The sequence below is a fragment of the Castor canadensis genome, chromosome 5 (assembly GCF_047511655.1).
Source record: "Castor canadensis chromosome 5, mCasCan1.hap1v2, whole genome shotgun sequence".
NCBI lineage: Eukaryota > Metazoa > Chordata > Mammalia > Rodentia > Castoridae > Castor > Castor canadensis.
In genome coordinates this window covers 160,193,900-160,214,166 of record NC_133390.1, presented here as the reverse complement: position 1 = coordinate 160,214,166, position 20,267 = coordinate 160,193,900, and the positions used below count along the sequence as shown (strand labels likewise).

General features: G+C 46.6%; 2 protein-coding genes and 1 pseudogene across 4 annotated transcripts in view; 1 reads left to right on the top strand and 2 right to left on the bottom strand.

The window, feature by feature from the left end:
* Sla2 (Src like adaptor 2) overlaps positions 1–10,688 on the top strand; it is a 20,143-nt gene extending 9,455 nt beyond the window's left edge. For all 3 annotated transcript variants that reach the window (XM_020175265.2, XM_020175266.2, XM_020175264.2), the window contains 3 exons: positions 7,777–7,926; positions 8,594–8,726; positions 9,067–10,688. In XM_020175265.2, coding sequence (XP_020030854.1) covers positions 7,777–7,926; positions 8,594–8,726; positions 9,067–9,256 — 473 coding nt within the window. In that variant the 3' untranslated portion in view covers positions 9,257–10,688. The remainder of the gene's footprint in view (positions 1–7,776; positions 7,927–8,593; positions 8,727–9,066) is intronic.
* Positions 661–1,137, bottom strand: LOC109693740 (small ribosomal subunit protein uS17-like; annotated as a pseudogene).
* On the bottom strand, positions 10,149–20,267 carry Rab5if (RAB5 interacting factor). Its single transcript, XM_020175270.2, has 4 exons — positions 19,939–20,267; positions 18,288–18,391; positions 12,265–12,394; positions 10,149–10,687 (listed from the first exon to the last, which is right to left on the bottom strand). The coding sequence occupies exons 1-4, from the start codon at positions 20,050–20,052 to the stop codon at positions 10,646–10,648; spliced, it is 390 nt and encodes a 129-aa protein (XP_020030859.1). The 5' UTR covers positions 20,053–20,267; the 3' UTR covers positions 10,149–10,645.

The window sequence follows — 20,267 nt, the reverse complement described above, 5'->3', positions numbered from 1 at the left end:
TGGAGTGTGGCTCAATGCTAGAGCACCTGCATAGCATGTGGGAGGCCGTGGGTTCAGTCCCCAGCACAGAGAGAGGGAGAGGCTTACATTATGCACGACATTAACCGTTGACTGACTGATAACTAGTCCACTTTCTTGGGCCTGGTAGTCTGGCAGCAGCTCTGGAAATGATATCCTGCAGGGGTGTTGAGCCTGTGTGGACCAAGGAGTAAGGCCTGGGCCCTGAGCTCCCAAGAAGCAGGCTTGGGTGGGAAGAGGGCCCCATCTTTCCAGAGTCCCTCTGGTTTACCTGGTCGTGTTCTAGGACTGGGGAGAACCATGGTCAAGCAGCTGGGTCCATGTGTACTACAGCACTCTGCCTTCCAGAGGTTCCAGGAAAGCCTTCTGTACCCAGGGCCAGCAGGGCTAGCAAATCGTGTTTGCTTCAAATGATGCAGTGATTAACAAGTCTTCAAGAATCTGTCCTGGGCAACTCTCTCTTGGGACCCCTCCCAGCTATGGGGGCTCTACTCTTTGCTATTTTTCTATCCAACACCATCTGTGGCCACAGACAGCAATAAGAATGCAAATGATGGTGAGGGCTTTTTTTTTTTTTCTCTTTGTAAGTAAATGGGGAAGTAAGTTTATTTCGTTTTGGGAATAGGCAGGCTTCCTCCAGGCTCAGAACTTCTGGAATTGCTTCTTGGTGCCAGTGACCTTGGTGACCTTGAGCGTGTTGACGCACACTGTCTTGCTCAGGGGCCAGCACTTGCCCACAGCGCTGCCGATCTGGATGTCCCCGAAGCAGGGGACAAGTGCACCAACATGTTCTTGTGGCACTTTTCAAAGCAATTGTACTTGTGGATATAGTGCAGATATCCCAGCGGGTGACAGTGGTCCTCTGCATCTTCATCTTGGTCACCACATTAGACAGGATCCACCCTCAGAGGGAGATGGTACCAGTGAAGGGGCATTTCTTGTCAACGTAGGTGCCTTTGACAGCCTCTTTGGGCATCTCAAAGCCCAGACTGATGTTCTTGTCTTATCTAGCAATAAAACTGGCATCCCCTTGCCAGTTTTTCCCAGAAAGACCCTCTTCTTGTTTTGAAAGATGGTCAGCTGTTTTTGGTAGGCTTGCTCCGTCTGAATGTCTACCATCTTTCAGCTGCCTGAAAAAAGGCTTTGCTTTTGGTGGTACTGGAGTCTGAACTCAGGGCTTCACATTTGAGCCACGCTATCAGCCCTTTTTTTGTAATGCGGTTTTCAATGCCATCCTCCTGATCTCAGCCTCCCAAGTAGTTAGGATTACAGGTGTGAGCCACCAGTGCCCGGCTTGATGAGCATTTCTTAAAACTGCTTAGAGTTATGTCTGTTTGAGGGTTTATCAGAGAATGAATTCATTTATTAGAAGAGCACCAGGCACCCCTCTAAGTCCCAGGGACTCGGTAGGAAAGGTGAGCTCCCTGCCGCAGTTCCGTTGTCAAGGTGGGCAGTAAATAAAGGGTCCACAGTGGCAGGAGCCAGGAGGAGACCACAGAGCAGGATGGGGCGGGGAGGACTGTGAGTGAACATGCATGGGAAGCAGCATCTCAGGCCTGGCCAGGGTGCCGGGGGCAGATCTAAGGGGGGCCCTGCAGAGCCCTTCAATGGTGAGCACTTTGGATTGCTTTTAAATGTAACAGTGAGGGTTCTAAAGAGGGGTGACATGGTCTCACCCCTCCACTGTTGCAGAGAGGATTGCAGGTGGGAAGGTGGAAGCATGAAGTCACGTGGGAAGTTGTCACTGGCTCCATGTGGGTGAGACGTGGTCAGACTCTGGATGCACTCTGATGTAGCCAAGAGGGCTTTCTGGCAGGTTGGATGTGAGGTATATGCATTATACCTCACATCTGTCACTGTGACGAAATATCTGAGAGAAATCAACTTAAAGGGGATGATTTCAGTCCATGGTCCCTTGGCACAGCTGCTTTTAGGCCTGTGACACAGTGGCATAGCATGGTGAAAGTACATGGTGGAGTGGAGGAAAGCAGCTCACCTCATGGCAGGCAGAAAGCAGTGTGGGGGGGTGACTTTTATAACAAAGACCCTCTCCCAAAGCCTATTAAGCTCTGAATCCATAAATGGATTAATCCATTGCTCAGCTCAGAGCCTTCATGATCCAGTTACCTCCCAAAGTCCTCACCTCTGAACACTGCTGCATTGGGGACCAAGCCTTAATTACATGAGCTTTGGGAGGACAAAGAGAGGAAGCAATCAGGGAGGACTTCAGGGTTTGGGGCTTAGTGATGGATGGATGGATGGATGGATGGCAGGTGGCACTGTCTACAGAGATGGGCAGATGGCAGGAGGTAGATCAGTGCCATCCCTAGGACTCATGATTGGGTTTGGGGGTAGGTGAGAGACAAACAAGAGCAAAGTGGGTCACTGATGTCTGGCAAGCCCAGCACTGAGGTTTCTCCCAGGCAGGGAAGATTGTTCTAGAAGGAGTTGTCCTTAGAAGGAAGGTGTGCGATTTGCCGATGGAAGAATACTACCATGAAACAAATGGCACGAGCGAAGGACCAGAGGCCTGGTAATGGCTACATGCCAGCCTTGCCAACGCTCCACCTGCTCACCACCTAAATCCTCATAGCGATCAGGACAATTGTCACCTACCTTACAGATGAGGAAATGGACACATGAGGTCAGATGGTGTGCCCAGCAACACTGCTAGTGAGCATAGACAGCAGGGCACAGTAGAAAGTGGCTCTGTGTGGGACTGGGACCCAGGCAGTCTGAGTTGTAAAGCAGATGTCCTGCAACTGGGAGAGGTCAGTAGCTCTTTGGGACTGGCTAGAGCATGCAGCAGGAACTTCAGTACACCAGGCAGCTGGGTCAGATCAGGGTCAGTTGCAGGAGGCCTTGGCAGGTAAGCTGTCCTTACAGTGGGGTTGGCAGAGCTGGCCTCTTCTGAGCCCCTGGCTAGATCCTTAGTGTAGCTCCCTTTCTGCCTCTAATAACTGCAGTGACAGTGGCCAGAGCCAGGTGGCTGAAGAACCACGGAAAAGATATGTGGTCTTGATCACTAGTTAGCTGGTTGGTTAGCCTCCAGAGCCTATTTTCAGATATTCAGCCTTTTCTCAACCACAGAACATTTTCACGGTCACAAACCACCTCAAGAAAAGACTTTTTTTTTTTTGGTGGGACTGAAGTTTGAACTCAGAGTTTCATGCTTGCAAAACAGGCACTCTACCTCTTGAACCACTCTGCCAGCCCAAGAAGGGAGTCTTCTTAAAGGTACAGAGTTCAAGGGGCTCTCAGAATCAGACAAAGAGAACAAGTGAAAAAACAGACTTCATACTCAAAATATATTGACTTTGGGTCACCTTGTTAAATTCTCTCTTCAGTTCTAGTGATGTTTGTGAAGATTCATCTTCTCTGCAAATACAGATTTACATTTGTTTTCTAATCATCCATACCTTTCACTCTCCTGCTGAACTTTCTAGGACCTCTAGCACAACACGGAGTAGAGGTGTTATTGCTTTGTTCCCCCCCCAAAAAAGGAAAAAATTCAATCTTTCCCTTTAGGCATGGCGTAGGTTTTTCACAGATGCTCTGTATCAGGTTGAAAGGAGGTACCCTTCTATTGTAGGCAGAAAAATGGCCACACCAAAACGTCCAAGTCCTAACCCCTCAGAACCTGTGACTATGTTCCCTTATATTACAAAAGAGAGTACACATAAGATTAAGCATTTGTAGCACTAGACATGGTGGTACCCACCTGTAATCCTAGCACAGGCTGAGGCGGAAGGATCAAAAGTTTGAGGCTAGCCTGGGCTACATAGCAAGACCCTGTCTCAAAAAAATATTTTTTTAATGACTCAACCCAGGACTTTGCATGTGCTAGGCAAGCACTCTACCACTGAGCCATACCCCCAGCCCCAAGTGAAGGATTTTGAGGTGGGGACATTACCTTGAGTTATCCAGATCTACCCAATATTATAATCACAGGGACCCTTGCTTGAGAGGAGAGTGTGGAAGAGGTGGTTACTTTGTGTCGGTTTCGGTCATCTGTGTCTGCTGAGGAATTTGACCACTTCATCCACCTGTGGGATTTACAGGTGTAGAGTTGCTCATATTTCACCCATATTGCCCTTTTAATGTATGTGGGTTCTGCAGTGATATCCCTCTTCACTCATTTTCTTTTTTTTTTTAGACAGGGTCTTGCTATGCAGCTCAGGCTGACCTCAAATTTGAGATCCTCCTGCCTCAGCCTCCTGAGCACTAAGATTACAGGTGTGCACCACCATATCCAACCCTCTTCATTCTTGATAGAGTAATATGTGTTCTTCTTTTTCCCTTGATCAGTCTTTTTGGAGGATTATCAATTTTATTAATCGCAGATTTATAGTTTTCATTCAGCCCATTATCGATTGGCTCCACTGCTTTGGGGGCCAGTTATAGTGAAAGTGGCTGGGGGAGCAGAAGAGAGGAAGAAGTGGTTCAGAGCATGCCCCAGTGACTGAAAGAGCTCCCGCTAAGCCTCTCCTCCTAAAGGTTCTATTACATCCCAATAATGACAAACTGGGAACCAAATCTTTAAAACATGTGAGGTCATAGACAGTGGGGTATCACACAACCAAAGAATTCATTGGAAGTTTAAGCAAGGAAATGTTTGTGCTGCTTTGATGGAAACCAATATGGTTTTTAAACATGAGCAGGACCATCTCCAGTAATAATTAATAACACCGCCATACCTGCTTTTCTCCAGTGCTGAGGCTCTTCTCAAAGTATCAACATTTGGTTTCATTAGTTCCTTTCTATTTCTTGTATCATTTATTTCATTTCCTTCCTTCTACATAAATTTCTTCTCTTTCTAGCTTAAAGTGGAAACTTAAATAGTTTTTTCTTCTGATGTAAGCATCTAAAGCTACATGTGCGCCTTTAAGCACTGATCTAAAAGTGTGGTAGATTTTGGTTTGTTTCCGTGGTGCTGGGAACCAAACCCAGGGCCTGTCACACTAGGCAAGTGCTCTACCAGTGGCTACATCTCCAGCCACATGCTTATTATTTTAGTTAGAAATAGTTTCCAGGGCTGAAGGTGTGACTAAAGCAGTAAAGCACCTTCCTATCAAGCATGATGTCCTAAGTTCAAACCCCACTACTGCAAAAAAAAAAAAAAAAAAAAACCCACAAGAAATATACTCTAATTTTGCTAGTAGTTTCTTTTTGATATCTGTGCTATTTCCAAGTCTGTCTGTCTGTCTGTCTCTCTCCCTCTTTCAGTGCTTGGAGCTGAACCCAGGGCTTCATTCAGGCTAAGCATGTACTCCCCCAGCAGTCCAAGTACATATATATATTTTTTGTCATACTGTGGATTAAACTCAGGGTCTGGTGCTCTACCACTTGAGCCACACTCTCAGCCTTTTTTGTTTTTGTTTTTTGCTTTAGTTTGTTTTTCAAATAAGGTCTTGTGTTTTTGCCCAGGCTAAACAACCTGGGACTACAAATTCTCCTACCTATGCGTCCTGAATAGCTTGACCACAGAGGAGCATCACCACATCCAGCTTATTTGTTGAGTCTAACTTTTTGCCCTCTTGAACTAAGACCCTTCCATCTCTGCCTCCCACACAGCTGGGATTACAGATTGTAACACCATGCCTGGACCACCAAGTATCTTTTAAAAATTATTTTTGAGTTAGCATGCATTAATAATACAAAGGGATTCATTGTGATAATCCCATACATGTGTACAGCATACTTTGAACATGCTTACCCCCAAGTATATATATATATTTTTATTCATATGTGCATACAATGTTTGGGTCATTTCTCCCCCCTCCCCCCACCCCCAAGTATATTTTTGATATTAATTTTCAAATTTATTTCTGTTGAGGACAGAGAATATACTTTCAATGATTTCAGTCCTTTTATATTTTTGTTTTTAAAACTATAAAAAAAAGACTACAGTTTATCTTGAACATTTCATGTTTGCTTAGAAGAGAATGTATTGTTGGGTGCAGGGTGCTATGTCAATGAAGTCAAATTCGTCGCTTCCATTGTTCAAGTCTTCTAAATCCTGATTGGTTTTCTGGTCTATCAATTCCTGTGAGAGGAGTGTTGAAATTCCCCATTAGAATTAGGGATGTCTAATTTCTCTGGCCAGTTCTTCAGTTTCACTTCATTTATTTTGAGTGTCTGTAATGAGTATATGTGGATTTAACATTTTCCTGTCTTTTTGATGTGTCCCTCTTTATCTCTGGTAATATTCTTGATCATGAAATATATTTTGTCAGATATTAATATAGCTATTCTAATTGTGATTGTTTGCATGGAATATCTTTTTGTTTTAGGCTGTTTTAATATTTCAAGTGTGTATATCACATCATTAGGTTTTGCTTTATAAAACCAGTTTGAAATTTTTGGTGTTTTGGACACTCTGGGAAAGGAACCCAGAGCATGGCACGTGCTAGGTGAGCACTCTACCACTGAGCTTCTCCCCATGCCTCCAATTCCTGCCTTTTAGTTGAAGTGTTTAGACCTCTGCCCTAAAGCCAATACTTCCTGAAGCCAAGCAGTGCCTTTGGTTTGGGAAACTTTCTTGCCTTTGTTGGTATTCCATGGGGAGATTAAGTAACAGGGTCACTGCCTCTTCCTTAGGCCTTCTGTGCTGCAGTTTTCTCATCTGTAGAGGGGATAACTGTTACCATCTCACAGAGCATGGACACTGGAATGGAAAAGCTAGATAGCCAAGGGCGTGAGATGGCAGTGATGGTGGGTTTCCATTACTCCACTCAGCACCTTCTTCCCATTTGCTTAAGAAACTAATGATTGTGGACATAGCTCAGTGATGGAGCATGTGCCGAGCCCTGGTTCAATCCCTGGCACATTTTTCTTTTTAAAAAAAGGGCAAGCATGAGGCCGAGTTCAAACTCCAATACTGTCGGTGGGGAGGGGGGTGACAAAAAAAGCTAGTATTAAGCTAACATCCATGTACTCTGGCCAGCTTGACACTGTTCCATAGCCATTCCTCCGAAGCCCCTTGCACACTTGACTGTTCCTCTCTCTCCATTGCTTTTCTCCACAGCTTTGCTGTACAACACCCCTGTGCAGCACACTGCAGTCTTGGCGGGCTCTGAAATTTAATCATGCTGAACACATGCTGTGTAACTTGCTTCTGCCTGTTACTTTAATTTATGCTTATGTGTAGAGCGGTTATCGTTTGCTGCTACAGTGTTCCATTCTATAATCTACCTGCTGCTGGGGATAGAACCCAGGGCCTCATGCATGCTAGGTGTGCACTCCACCATTGTGCTCCACCCCAGCTCCTTATTCTACCACTGAGCACCCATGGGCCATTTGCAAACAATGGTGCTGTGAATATTCTTACTCACTTATGTCAAGGCATGCTGGGTTTTAAGGTATGTACCATCCCTCACTGGGTTATATGAGCTAAACTTTCCCAAAGTACCTGGTACAGTTTCTCCTCCCACCAGCAGGGTAGGAGCTCCTGTTTGTCTATCTCTGTTGACATCTACTTGGCACATTTTCATTCTAACGCTTCTGCCACCTTCTTTATACTAAGAGCCAACATTTAAAGCTCGTTTGCCCTGTGCCTACCTGACCTGAGGCTGCGTGATGATCTCTCGCCCTAACAAGACCTTATCTATTCAGAGTCTGCCGTTTATGACCACAAAAGCATCTTTGTCTCCCTGAAGCCTGGGCTGTGGCCATTGCTTATTTCTTCCTTCCTCCAACCAGGGTGGGGCTGAGTCCCAGCAGAGCCTCAGAACCACCTTTGGACTGCTCTCTCCTCAGGCTGTTACTCACTGTCAGTCCGACTCAGCCGCCCCACATCATGGGATCGGATCAGACACTACAGGATCCACCGCCTTGACAATGGCTGGCTGTACATCTCACCGTGCCTCACCTTCCCCTCACTCCAGGCCCTGGTGGACCATTACTCAGGTATGACCTCTTTGTGCCTGCATAATAGACTGGACGAGGGATCAGGAGTGTAAACAGTTGTGCTTAGACACTTGACCTGGAGAATATCCAGACAGAAAAGGAGCCTCTCCTCTATCCTTCTTCCTGCAGTCCTTGTGTCCTGTCCTTGTCCCATGCTGACAGAAGCTATAGACCACCTGTGAACTCAGCCAGCACTTCACCCAGCACCATAGTTCTGAAGCAAAGCCCCCAGCAGCTGGCAGAGTTCTCTGCACAGGGATTTGGCTGAGCTGGCACCTGTCCCGTAGTCAAGGCACGAGGTCAGGGACAGAAGGGAAATGTGACCAGGGGTTTCTGCAGGGCTGTTCCATGCAGTAGACTCTTGACAGGGCTCCAGGTAGAGACTGAATGTTCCAGTTTCCTCTTCTCCCCAGAATACTTTCCTAGTCAGAAACCAGAACTCAAAGAAGTCTATCACCTTCCCCAAAGTCATACCATGAGCTAAGTCTCCCCAAATGACCTTTACTGCCTCTCAGCCTATGTGAGACCTACAGCTTGGGACTCATGTCCTACTACCCTTTGATGACCATACATCTACCTGCCAAGTGTTGAAAGCTGCCAGGGTGGAGAGGCTGGGAAGAAGCAGGGCAGGTGTCAGCAATGATAAGGTTCTGTGTATCTTCCTCAGAGTTGGCAGATGGTATCTGTTGCCTCCTCAAGGAGCCTTGTGCCCTACAGAGGGCTGGCCCACTCCCTGGCAAGGATATACCCCCACCTGTGACTGTGCAGATGACAGCGCTCAATTGGAATCAACTGGACAGGTGAGGGGACTGAAAGGAGTTGAAGGACCTGCCTGAAAACCTGTGACCCAGAATGGGCCTGTCGTGCTCAGGGACACCTGGGAACCAAAAGCTCTGACAGTCCCTGGAGCTCGGCCCAGGCTCTGTGGCAATGTTGAGTGCAGGGGATTTGTCAGGCACGGACTCCAACGCAGCCAGGGTGAGAGGAAGGTTGAGGTGTGGGGCACAGAATCCTGAGTAGAGAGGTCAAGATGGGGTTTAATCTGACAGGGAATGGGGAGCCTGAGTTTATCAGCAGGAGTGCAGTGCACAAGGAGCACAGGGAGGAGGGGCTCCCTCACCAAGCATCTCCTGTCCACAGCTCCGTGTTTCTGGAAGAACCTGCCACAGGAGAGGCATCTCTTCTCAGCGAGGGGCTCCGGGAGTCCCTCAGCTCCTACATCAGTCTGACTGAGGACGTCTCCTTAAACGATGCCAAGGCCAAAGGCAGAGGACGAAAGGGGAACCAAGGCTGTGACACCTTGAACCCCAACTCAGCTCCACCTGACTGAGCACCCAGAGGCAAAGCTGTACTCCCAGGGAGGGAGGGCCGAGATACAGATGCGTTCAGGGTTCTACTTGGAACCTCTACAAATTCCTTTTTTGGCGCTAAGAAGTCACTTACCTCCTCCCTGCCTACAACCTCTAGTCCAAGTGAGGGCAACTAAAAGTAAGATCAGGGATCCCAAGTGAATAAACTATATCTGGGGTCTGACCCTGTTCATTCCTGAGTTAGACTTCCAGCACTAGCTTCAGGCTCGGCCTGCTGAGCTCAGCATGCATCCCAGCTGCTCATCACCCTACTACAGGGTAGAAACCACTACTAGCATCAAGGAGGAAAAAAATCATCGTCAGAAAATTCATAAGTATCACTCAGAACACCAGTGCAATTCAGAGGGTGAAGACAGAGTGGCTGACGGCGTACCACAGCACTTGAACCCCAGAGCAAGGAGGGCCGCTGGCAGTCTAGGTCCTCAAATGTCCCCAAGTCCCTTCTCTTGACAGCCTTGGCTCCCAGATCTGCCTCATTTGGTGGCTTACCATTCATTTAGACCTGACCAAGCTCTCCCAACCACCCTGTTTTTGCCACCTTGTGGCCAAATACAAAATGACGCCCTTTGAGCCTAATACACTGTAGGCTAGTCACTTGTCTCCATGCTGGACAGGGGTATTGGAAAGGTAGTAAGCCCTTCCCCCACAATGCTAAGGCCAAGGCCAAAGTCTATACCAACTCGAGCCCCATTTCCCTGCTGCCCATAAGAAGAAAGGCCTGGCTAAAGCCACTAAGGAAACAGGGAGTAGAAAGAGAAAGGGTGGGGGTAGAAGGCACCCCCCCTGGCACTTCTACTGGGTTCTGAGGCAACAGGGGATGGAAATTCGGCTTTGCCAGGTATCATCAACAGGTTCTCAGTTAAAGACTTGTTTATTCAAGTATCTGAAAACATTCTACAATGAAAACTGTTATTAGATGCTGCTTGTACTGTGCTATGGACCACGCACACACTGCCATACTGCTTTCAGAAAACTTGAAATACCACCAATAGTTTAAAAGCTGTACACCTGATGGAGAACTGAGGAAGAAAATTTGTTTCATCCGGATCCAGAGGTGCATCAAATTAATTAGAGTGCCACTCAGCAAACGGCTGTTACATGATGGTCTCCGTGAAGAAATGGTTGGTGATGGACAAATCCAGAAATGTTTCCCCCAAAGGCAGATGGTTCTTTAAAAAGTTTCGGGTCACAACCCTTGCAGAAAACACTGACGCCCAACACATTGATTCTTGGTCCAAGAAACACAGGTCTTCCAGGTTCCATGTGGCAGGGATGCCTCAACAATCATGTTTCTGTGCTCTAAGAAGGTCCTTTAGACTGGACAGGAAGCAGGTGGGAGCCGTACACCATTAGTCATAGTGGATGGCAGTGTAGAAGATGATCCAAATGACCTAGAGGGAGATAAGCAACGTTCATAGGTCACCTGGATCAACAAAGGCCTTCCACTGCACAAACATGACATAATACATACACAGAGTACTCCCCAGGGGCTATCCAGTGCATAGTCTGCTGGGAGGCCTACTTTGTCTCAATGAAATCAAGCTGTCTCTAACAGAGGCCAGGATTGCCACCTCATGCTTGCCAAGTGACCCCTGCCCACACCCTCCCCTTAGCAAACAGCAGCCCAAACCCCAGGGAGGGGAGGTATAGACATAGAATCAATAGAAATGAAGCTGTATTGCTGTTAGGAGTTAGGTTGTGAAAAGAAAGCACCAGCATGCCTAGCCAGCTCCCTTCCAAGCAGAGGTTCTCAAACCTCCTGCAATCTCCTAGGATTGTGTTTTTTTTTTTTTTTTTTAAAAAAAACAAAAAACAAAAAACAAAGATGCCCTTGTGCCACATTGCTGAGATTTGATTGGCTTGGGCTAGGGTCTGGACACATAGGTGTATGTGTATAATTTTTAATAACTAACTTTGAGGCTGGGTACTATGTCTCACACCTGTAATCCTAGCTATTTAGGAGGTGGAAATCAGGAGGATAGCAGTTAGAAAGCAGCCTCGGAAAATAGTTTGTGAGACCCAATCTCAAAAAATCACAAAAAAGGGCTGGTGGAGATGCATAAGATCACCTCCTTAGCAAGTGTGAGGCCTGAGTTCAAACTCCAGTTCCACCAAAACAAAACAAACAAAACCCCCAAATTTTGAAATGTAATTTCACATTGTTAAAGTTTACATTTTTTTAAAGTATACAATTTAGGGCTTTTAATATGTTCACAAAAATTGTGCAAACATCGCCACTAACTGGTCTCAAAATATCACTTCAAAAAGCCTATTTTGGATTATTTCATGTAAATAGATTTATGTGGTCTTTTGTGTCTGGATTATTCTACTTAGCATAATGTTTTCAAGATTCATCCATGTTGCATTATGCATCAGAACTTGTATCTTTTTTTTTTGGTGGTAGTATTGGGGTTTGAACTCAGGGCCTCACGCCTGCTAGGCAGGCTCTCTACCACTTAAGCTACTCCATAACCCTTTTTTGTGTGAAGTATTTTTGAGATAAGATCTGACAAAGTATTTACTCTGGCTGGCTTTGAATGGCAATCCTCCTGGCCTATGCCTCTGGAATAGTTAGGATGGCAGGTGTGAGCCACCAGCACATCTTCTTATGGCTAAATAACAATGTACTGTGTGGGTATGCTTCACACTTTATCCACACACCAGGTGACGGCCATTTGGATGGTCTGTACATTTTAGCCACTATGAATAATGTTCCCTACTTTCTAATAGCCACGTTGAGAATCAGACGTAGAAGACATCTGATTTGCCTATCACCCCTGGATTTGCATATCGCAGGGAGACTGTATAGTATCTCAGGGCACATCTTTTGGGCACCTGGATTCAACCACAGGAGCCTCTTGAAAAATGGCACTCCAACCACATCGTGTAAGTCAATTAGTGGGCTCCCAGAGAGATGAGATGACATAAAATGAACAGAACCTGCTATAAAACTCCCAGCTACACATACCATGAACAAGGCAAAAGATGTCATAAACCCTTCTTTGGTGAGCTCCCATGTGCCGCCATATTCCTCCTCATCGATCTGTAGGTAGTTGCTGAAGTAGAGGTACAGGACTCCTGCATTGATCAGGCAGAATCTGGAGTGAGGGAGGACAAGCACCAAACACAAACCGTAAGCTTCAGGGACTCAAGCTACCACCAACACTGTTCAGTTGTTAGAGCACTCACTGTGTATGAGGTCTCCCCCACCAGGCAGTGTATATGACCTGGAGAGAAAGCAGCTCCAGGCTCAGGAAGACAGGCTCAGTGTGACTTTTACTTGTTTGTTACAAGACCCTGTGCAAGTCTCAATATAGGTCTCACTTCATCTGTAAAACGGGGAAGCTAAAGAGTATTATGGTGGGAGAGGCAAATGAGATGATACGATACACAAAAATGTCGAGGCCCTTGACAGAGCTACCCACCCAAATTTAACAAGGGAACAACTATTTTCAGTCAACCAGCAAAAGCAAAATTAAAAAAAACTGTAAAGTAGGGGCTGGGGAGTAGCTCAGCAGCAGAGTGCTTACCTAGCATGCACAAGGCTCTGGGTTCCATCCCCAACACCACACCCATACAAAAAAAAATACAGTTCTCCAAGTCATCTTGAAGTAAGAGAGAATGGCTGCTGAGCCATCCCAAATAGGACCTATACTGGCCACAGAGCTCCACATACGCCAGCTGAGGGATGGTTATGACACAAACATTCTCTACCTCCTCATGGCCTGGATGAGGGAGCAACAGCCGATGCCCCTGTACAACTGCCCAGGGGAGACCACTTCTGAACGTCTACCACCTGCTACTGTGCTCAATGCACAGGTGAACATGACATCCATGCCCTTGGGGACAGCACCAAGAGTGGAGTTTGAAACCAGTGGTTTGTAAGCCCCCCAGGAAAAGTCTCAGACCCCCACAATGTGTTTATTTAGCTGCTGCAGGAATTAGAATGCAGTGAGCAGAAACATATCATCCTGCTCTCACCTTTCCTTTTTATAAAGTTATCAAGACTTTCTTGTGATTTTTCCAGTTACTGCATCTCATCTAGTAAGGAACCATGTGTCTTACACCACATTCCTTCTAAAGGCAGAGTTGGGAAAGTGCAGATTGGATAGCTTGATGGTAGAGCACATGGTTCCTTCCAATGGCTGAAGTGTGGGCTGGTGGCAGGCAGTGCAGGGTGCCTGTTGGGAGTGTATGCCAGCATCTGAGAGGTAGGCAATGGGTAGGTATGCAGGTATCGGGAGTCTAGTCTGTGAGTGGTGAGAGTATGGGCTTTCTCATGAGTGAAAGGAGCAGGGGTGGGGAAGACTGGTTTACACCTGCACTCATGTTTTAGCACATGACAACAAATATAGCTTGAAAAGAGGGATGGGCAAGTGGCTAAGTGAGGAGGTGAGAAGCACCAAAGGCTTTCAGCTAAGGACCTGAGAGTTCAATGGGTCCAGTAACCAGCAGGGAGTCAGGAAGCACAGAAGGTTTTTCTTGGCTTTCACACATTGTGGCCACATCCTATCTCCTGCCAGCCACACCCGGCTGCCTCTCTTGACAGGAGTTTCATTCTGGACAGGCTGACTGAGTGGCTCTAGATGGAGATGAGTGATGTGATGGGAGCTGAAAATGACCCTCTTAAAGCCTAGATAAGGAGCTGAGCAGAAAGACTATGGAATCAAAGAGCAGGATGACAGAGAGAAAAGGGCCAACATGGGCTGTGCCCTCCAGAAGTTACATAGCAAGCAGAAAGAAGTCACAGAAATGAAGGCATTTAATCCAATGTTAGGTGGTCTAGGGGGCAGGGTCAGGAAAAGCTCACACTGAGCTTCAAGGATGGGCATAATCTATTTTATAAAAGTGAGGGAGACAACTGGGCGATGGTGATTCACACCTATAACCCTAGCTACTTGGAAGGCTGAGACTGGGAGATTCGTGGTTTGAGGCCAGCCTGGGCAAAAAGTTTAAGAGATTCCATCTCAACCAGCAGCTGGGCAAAGTGGCACATGCCTGTCATCCCAAGCTACATGGGAGGCTGAGATCAGGATCTCAGTTCCAGACCAGCCTGGGAAAAAAGGTTTTGAGTTGGACAAAAAGTGAGACCCTATCTCCAAAATAACTAGAGCAAAAAGGATTGGAGGCATGCCTCAAATGGTAAAGTACCTGCCAAGCAAGTATGAAGCCCTGAGTTCAAACCACACCCCCCCCACCGCCACGCACAGAGAAAAAAAAAAGGGAGACAGTCCCACAGCAAATGTGTAGACAAAGAAAGTAGTGTGCTGTACTGAGGCATGGTGGTACATGCCCGTATATAGCACTTGGGAGGTACAGGCAGAATGGAGAGTTTGAAACCAGCACAGGCTACAAAAGCAAGACTCTGTCTCAAAAAAAAATAAATAAATAAAATAAATAAAAAATCAACGACAGTGCTTGTCTACCATATGCAAGGGCCTGGGTTTGATCCCCAGAACACTCCCTACCTCAAAAAAAAAAAAAAAAAAAAAAAAAGAAAGAAAGGAAAATCATACCCTAAAACTGTGGTCAGAATTTTTACTTTTGAGAGACTAGGGTTTGAACTCAGGGCTTCACATTGGCAAAGCAGGTGCTCTACACTTGAGCCATGCCTCCAGTCCATTTTGCTGTGGGTGTTTTGGAAATGGGGTCTTGGGAACTATTTGCCCAAGTTGATCTTGTACCTTGATCCTCCCAATCTCAGCCTCCAAAGTAGCTAGGATTACAGGTGTGAGCCACTGGTACCCAGCTGCAGTCAGAAATTTAACAGATAATGAATCCTTAACAAATAACCCGCTTTCAGAGTTAGAAGGCAGCATGCCAACTATAACGTAAGACTTTGTTTCAAGAGTCAATGAGAACAAAAAAGCAAAAAAAAAAAAGGTCAATGACATTCATTCAAAAAATTTTTTTAGTCTTGCACAGTGGCTTGTGCCTGTAATCTCAGCTACTTGGGAGGCTAAAATGGGGATTGTGAGTCTGAAGCCAGCCCAGGAACCACAGCAAGACACTGTCTCAGAACAAAAAAACACCAGTTAAAACTAAGTACCTGCTAATTGTGTGCTCATCTCTGAGAGAACCCAGAGGCAGGAGGGGACAGACACCAGCTAATGCAAACCCTCAGCAGACAGAGCAGAACTGTCAATTCTCAGGCAAACTATAAATAAGGAGGCTTGAGGAAGTGTCTTTACCTTAGCCAACCCTAACTGGTAGCCACAACAAAATGAAACAAAGAGAAGCCAGGTGGGAGGTCAGTCTGGACAGAGGACAACTACCAAGAAGTAGAGAAAGTCACCAGAAAAAGAGTACCTGGGCAGTTCTGCCTGAAGATCAGACAGCTGAGTCAAACAGATGGAGACAAGTTATGTGCAAAGCCATCAATGTCCTTGGTCCTTTCCAAGAGCAAGGAAAAAGGTGCCAACCAAAAGGAGGGAAGGGATTTGTTTGGAGTAGGAGAAACTGGCTCTGGCAGACAGTGTGGGACCAAATCCCAGAAAACAGGCAGGCAGTCCTGGAAAAGTGCACCACACATCACAGGAGAGCCACTCCACAGTGCGTATACTCCCACGTATCCTGTTCCCTACTCACTCAGTCATATTCCACCACTCCTTATAAAGCTAACCATGTAAGGACAGCAGTGAACCACTTATGGAATGCCTGTGATGTACTATACACTACAGTTAGTAATTTACTTGTCATCTCATCTAATTCACTTAGCAGTCACTCTACTGATGAGGAAACTGTTTCAAGAGGTAAGCCCAGCATCATGTACCTTGAAAGTGGCATAGGTAGAACCTGAATCCAGAACTTTCTCGTTTATAAAAAAAAAAAAAAAAAAAAAGCAAAAAAGCTTTGTTTGGACACTAGGAAAAATACCGAATTAACAGTGATACTCACTAGATTTTTCCCCAGTGTGGGTGACTTCAGAGAAATCCATTAAGAATCTTGCAAGTGTGGATAGCTGCAGAGGCCTTTCAACTAGCATGGTTCCTCTCCTAGACTAGTGGCCTTGGGAAGACGAAAAATACCCTCGTGCCTTTAAGTCAGCCTCCTCTTCCTCTAGCTTTCTTTCCACCTTTTCTCTCACAGACAGCCCAAATGGGGCAACCAACACTAAAAATGTATCTATAGCATTTCCCACCTTGAGACTCCTAAGAACCTCAGGTCCTGACTATCATCACCTTAACCACTCTTCAAGTGCCTAGTCTGTCAAGATCGGGGAGAGCATAAATGCCCACTGCTTCCTTGCACAAATATCTTACTCAGTATCATAAACTAAGAGTCCTTTTTGCTTAGGAAAAGTTCCCCCTTTTCCATAATTTTGCTTTCCGTTGTTTCAGTTACCCATGGTCAACCACAGATAAATGGGAAATACCAGAAATAATTTATTAGTTTAAAACAGCATGTTGATCCCGGTTGCGTGTAATATCTCCTGCTGTCCCAATCCACCTACCCAGGATGGGTCTCATCCCTTTGTTGCCACACACTACGTGTCCATTAGCCACTTAGTAGTTGTCTCGCTTATCAAAGTGACTGACACTATTACAGTGCTTGTGTTCAAGTAACCCTATTTATCTAGTAATGGCCTCAAAATGCAAAAATAGTGATGCTGGCAATTTAGATATGCCCAAAGGGAGAGTATAAAACAGTAAGATATTTTGAGACACAGAGACCACATTCAGGTAACTTTTATTACAGTATATTGCTAAACTTACTTTAGTATTATTGTTTTTAATCTCATATGCCTAATTTATAAGTTAAACTATCATAGATACGTAAGTATAGGAAAAAACAGTATATACAAAGCCTGACACTTTCCGTGGTTTCAGGCATTCATTGAAGATCTTGGAATATGTCCTCTACCCCGCCATGGATAGGGTGATATACTGTATATATCTTTTGGGTTATCTTCTGAGAAAACAGGCAACTCGGTGTTTGATATGTGTTTACCCCTTACACCCACAAGAAAGGAACGAGAGGTGATCACCCCTAAAACAACCAGTGTGGTTTTCCACAGGGGGAAGTGTGACACTTGTACTCCCCAGGTGAAAAGACGAAAGGCAAGGCTCTCTGTTTCCACAACAGCTTGCTCACTATTCCTATATTAAGAGAATTCCAACCCATCTTTCTAATTCAATCCAATGGAAACAGACTCACTTTCAGTAGGTTGTTAACACACTGACCTGTGATCAGAGGCTGGTGTGAAATGTGCTGCACTGACCAGAGGAACCAAGGAGAACATGTAAGGCCCAACTTCCTACTTTGGCTGCTTTTAGAATGTAAGGACCTGAAATAACTTCTGCCACAACCAAGATTCAGAACATCCAGCATTATGCCAGACACAAGGGAGACAGTCATCACACATAAATTTAGAAGTTCCTCTATGTCACAGGCTTCCATAAGGCTGAAGTTACACCAGAATTAAGAGTATGTGTTGGCAACAAGTAATATGGTAACTTCTTGTAGGAGGTCACTTTAGACTCATGAATGAACAGAACAGGCCAAGCCACCAGGAAGGCAGCCTGCCTGAATGAGATGCTCCTGGGCCTGATGAACTGAGCAGCACTGCACCAGACCCAGGGGTACCATCATTGAGACCACTTCTTTGCACAGCCCCAAAGTAGCAATGGCCCTTTCCAATCAAGGAAAACAAAACCTCAATTTAAAGAGTCTCATGCTCTACCGACTGAGCTAGCCGGGCACTCCAAAACCTCAATTTAAAAAGAAATGAGTCAGGTGTGGTGGCACATACCTGTAATAGAATGTGGGAAACAAAGACAGGAGGGCTGTGTGAGGTCAGCCTGGGCTACATAGACTTCCCAGAAAGGGGAAGAAAGGGAAGGAAAAGAGGGGAAGGAGGATGAAAGGAAAGGAGAGGAAGGAAGGGAAGGATGGAAGGAGGGAGGGAGGGAGGAAAGGAGAAAGGAAGAAAGGAGAAAACCATAAAAATGGTTTTCCATTGGATATTTTTTCCAAATATCCAAGACTTACCCTGCTATTCCCAAGAAACCTCTCAATGGCAAAACTCCCCAAATGACACCCAGGACCACAGCAATGATCTGTCGGAACCAGTAGATCACATCTAAAAATTCATCCTGTAGAAAAGACATATAATACATGCATTATCTGGAGTGGGTGCCACAGGACAGCCATGGGGATGGGGGGTAAACAGAGTTTAGCTTTTACTGAACACATCTTCCAGGGATTTCTCCCCAAAAAGCAATGGTATATAGTTCTTGCATTGCCTCTGATGCTAACACATGGTAGGAAACAACATATTTAAACATCCTAAGTGATTACTTCCAGAGCCTGTGCTCTAATCCAAATTTTAGAGGAATGAGGAGTCTCTGCTCTCATTTCCTGTGTGGGAAGCAGGAAGTGTTTGTTTTTCTCCCCTCACCTTGTCTATACTTTATCCTGTTATACTAAAACAAATCCTTGCTAAAATTTTCAAAAAATATTTTAGAAAATCATTACTATTTTGAAGCTGCACAAGCAAAGCAGTTTGCAATGATATGGCTATAATAACTGTGCTTACTAGCCACAGATAACTCTTAACTGACCAGGGGAGACCTAGATAGTCCCAGGCAGAAGAGCTAATAACTTACTCAGTACCACCTTCCTGTCACTGAATTTTTGAGTAAGTCACAGAGGAAAGAAAGAATTAGAAACAAAAGTGCTTGATCAGGTGCCACCAATCTAAATTTCATAGGACATAGGTGGCTTAGGTTTCTGGATCCCAGAAACCAGTCCTTATACTAGGAAAGAAATGACACAGCAGATCACAGATACTGCAGGTTTTGCAAGAGCTGGGCCGGGCTGGGGGCAGGACAAGGGCACCTTCAGGAAGTGCTTCCCATCCCCCCCTTACCGGAACTGGAGGAAGGAAAACACAACTTCAGGAGTCCAAGAAATAAAGCAAGGATTGCAAATGTAACATTTTTCTCAAGCCACCTAGAACCAAGCTGCCCATCCATATCATGGAGCAGAGGTGGGAAGCGTCTACACTCAGATCCTCGGAATGTGACCGACAAGTACATCCTGAAGCCCCAACCATTTCTGACACGTGTCTGCTGACTCCTCTTCCTCTGCCTCACCCCCTACCCCAAAAAAGCGGTCTCAGACTTCCCCTCTTTTCTTTCACACTTGCTAAGGCAGGTGGACTTTCTCATTCAAGCCATGGCAGCTGAGCATTAGCGACCCTCGCCCTGTGCTAAAGCACTTTTACCGCACCGCACTACAGGGTCAGGTTGCGGGTTCAGGGGGATCGTGCATGAAAAGCCAGCACCTGGCACACAGGCAGCGATCGGTGAAACCTGGCACCGTTACCGATTTGCTAACTTCCTCCAGATCGTGCCAGGAAGAACAGGCGGCGACCGAATCGAATTCAGCTCGCTCACGCCGTGCAGGCACACGTCCAGCCCGCCCATGTCAACTCTTCGGCCCCTACCTCGCCGCTTCCACGTGAGACCAGGCGGCTATCCCCTTAGAATTGCAGGCCTGTGCCCGTCAAGTTCGCCCCGGTACTCCTGGGCCACCCGCCCCACCGCCCCACTCTACCGCGGGCAGGCCCAGGCCCGTCCCGGCGTCTCCCGACTTCCAGCGGCTCCTCGAACCTGCGCCCTCGTCAGGTCCCCCGCACCTTGTCCTCCCAGGCCGCGTCGCTCCGCAGCACCTTGCTCCAGACAGAGACTTTGAGGGCCCCGTTAGCCAGCTGCGGCTGAGGAGGCTCCTCCTTCCGCCGCCCGCCGCTCATCCTCCCGTCGCGCCGCCCGGGCCGGGCCTGGGGCGCGCGGGCCGAGCCAAGGGGAGTCGGAGTCTGAGGTGTCAGGTTACAGCGCGCGGCGGCAGCCACAGGCTCAGCGGTCCGGTTCTGAGACGTACCGCAGGTCCTCTTTCCCTGAGAAGCCGCCCGGCTCTGCTCGCTCCACCGAGCAGGCGCCGTGGAGGGCGGGGCAGCGCAATGAGCCC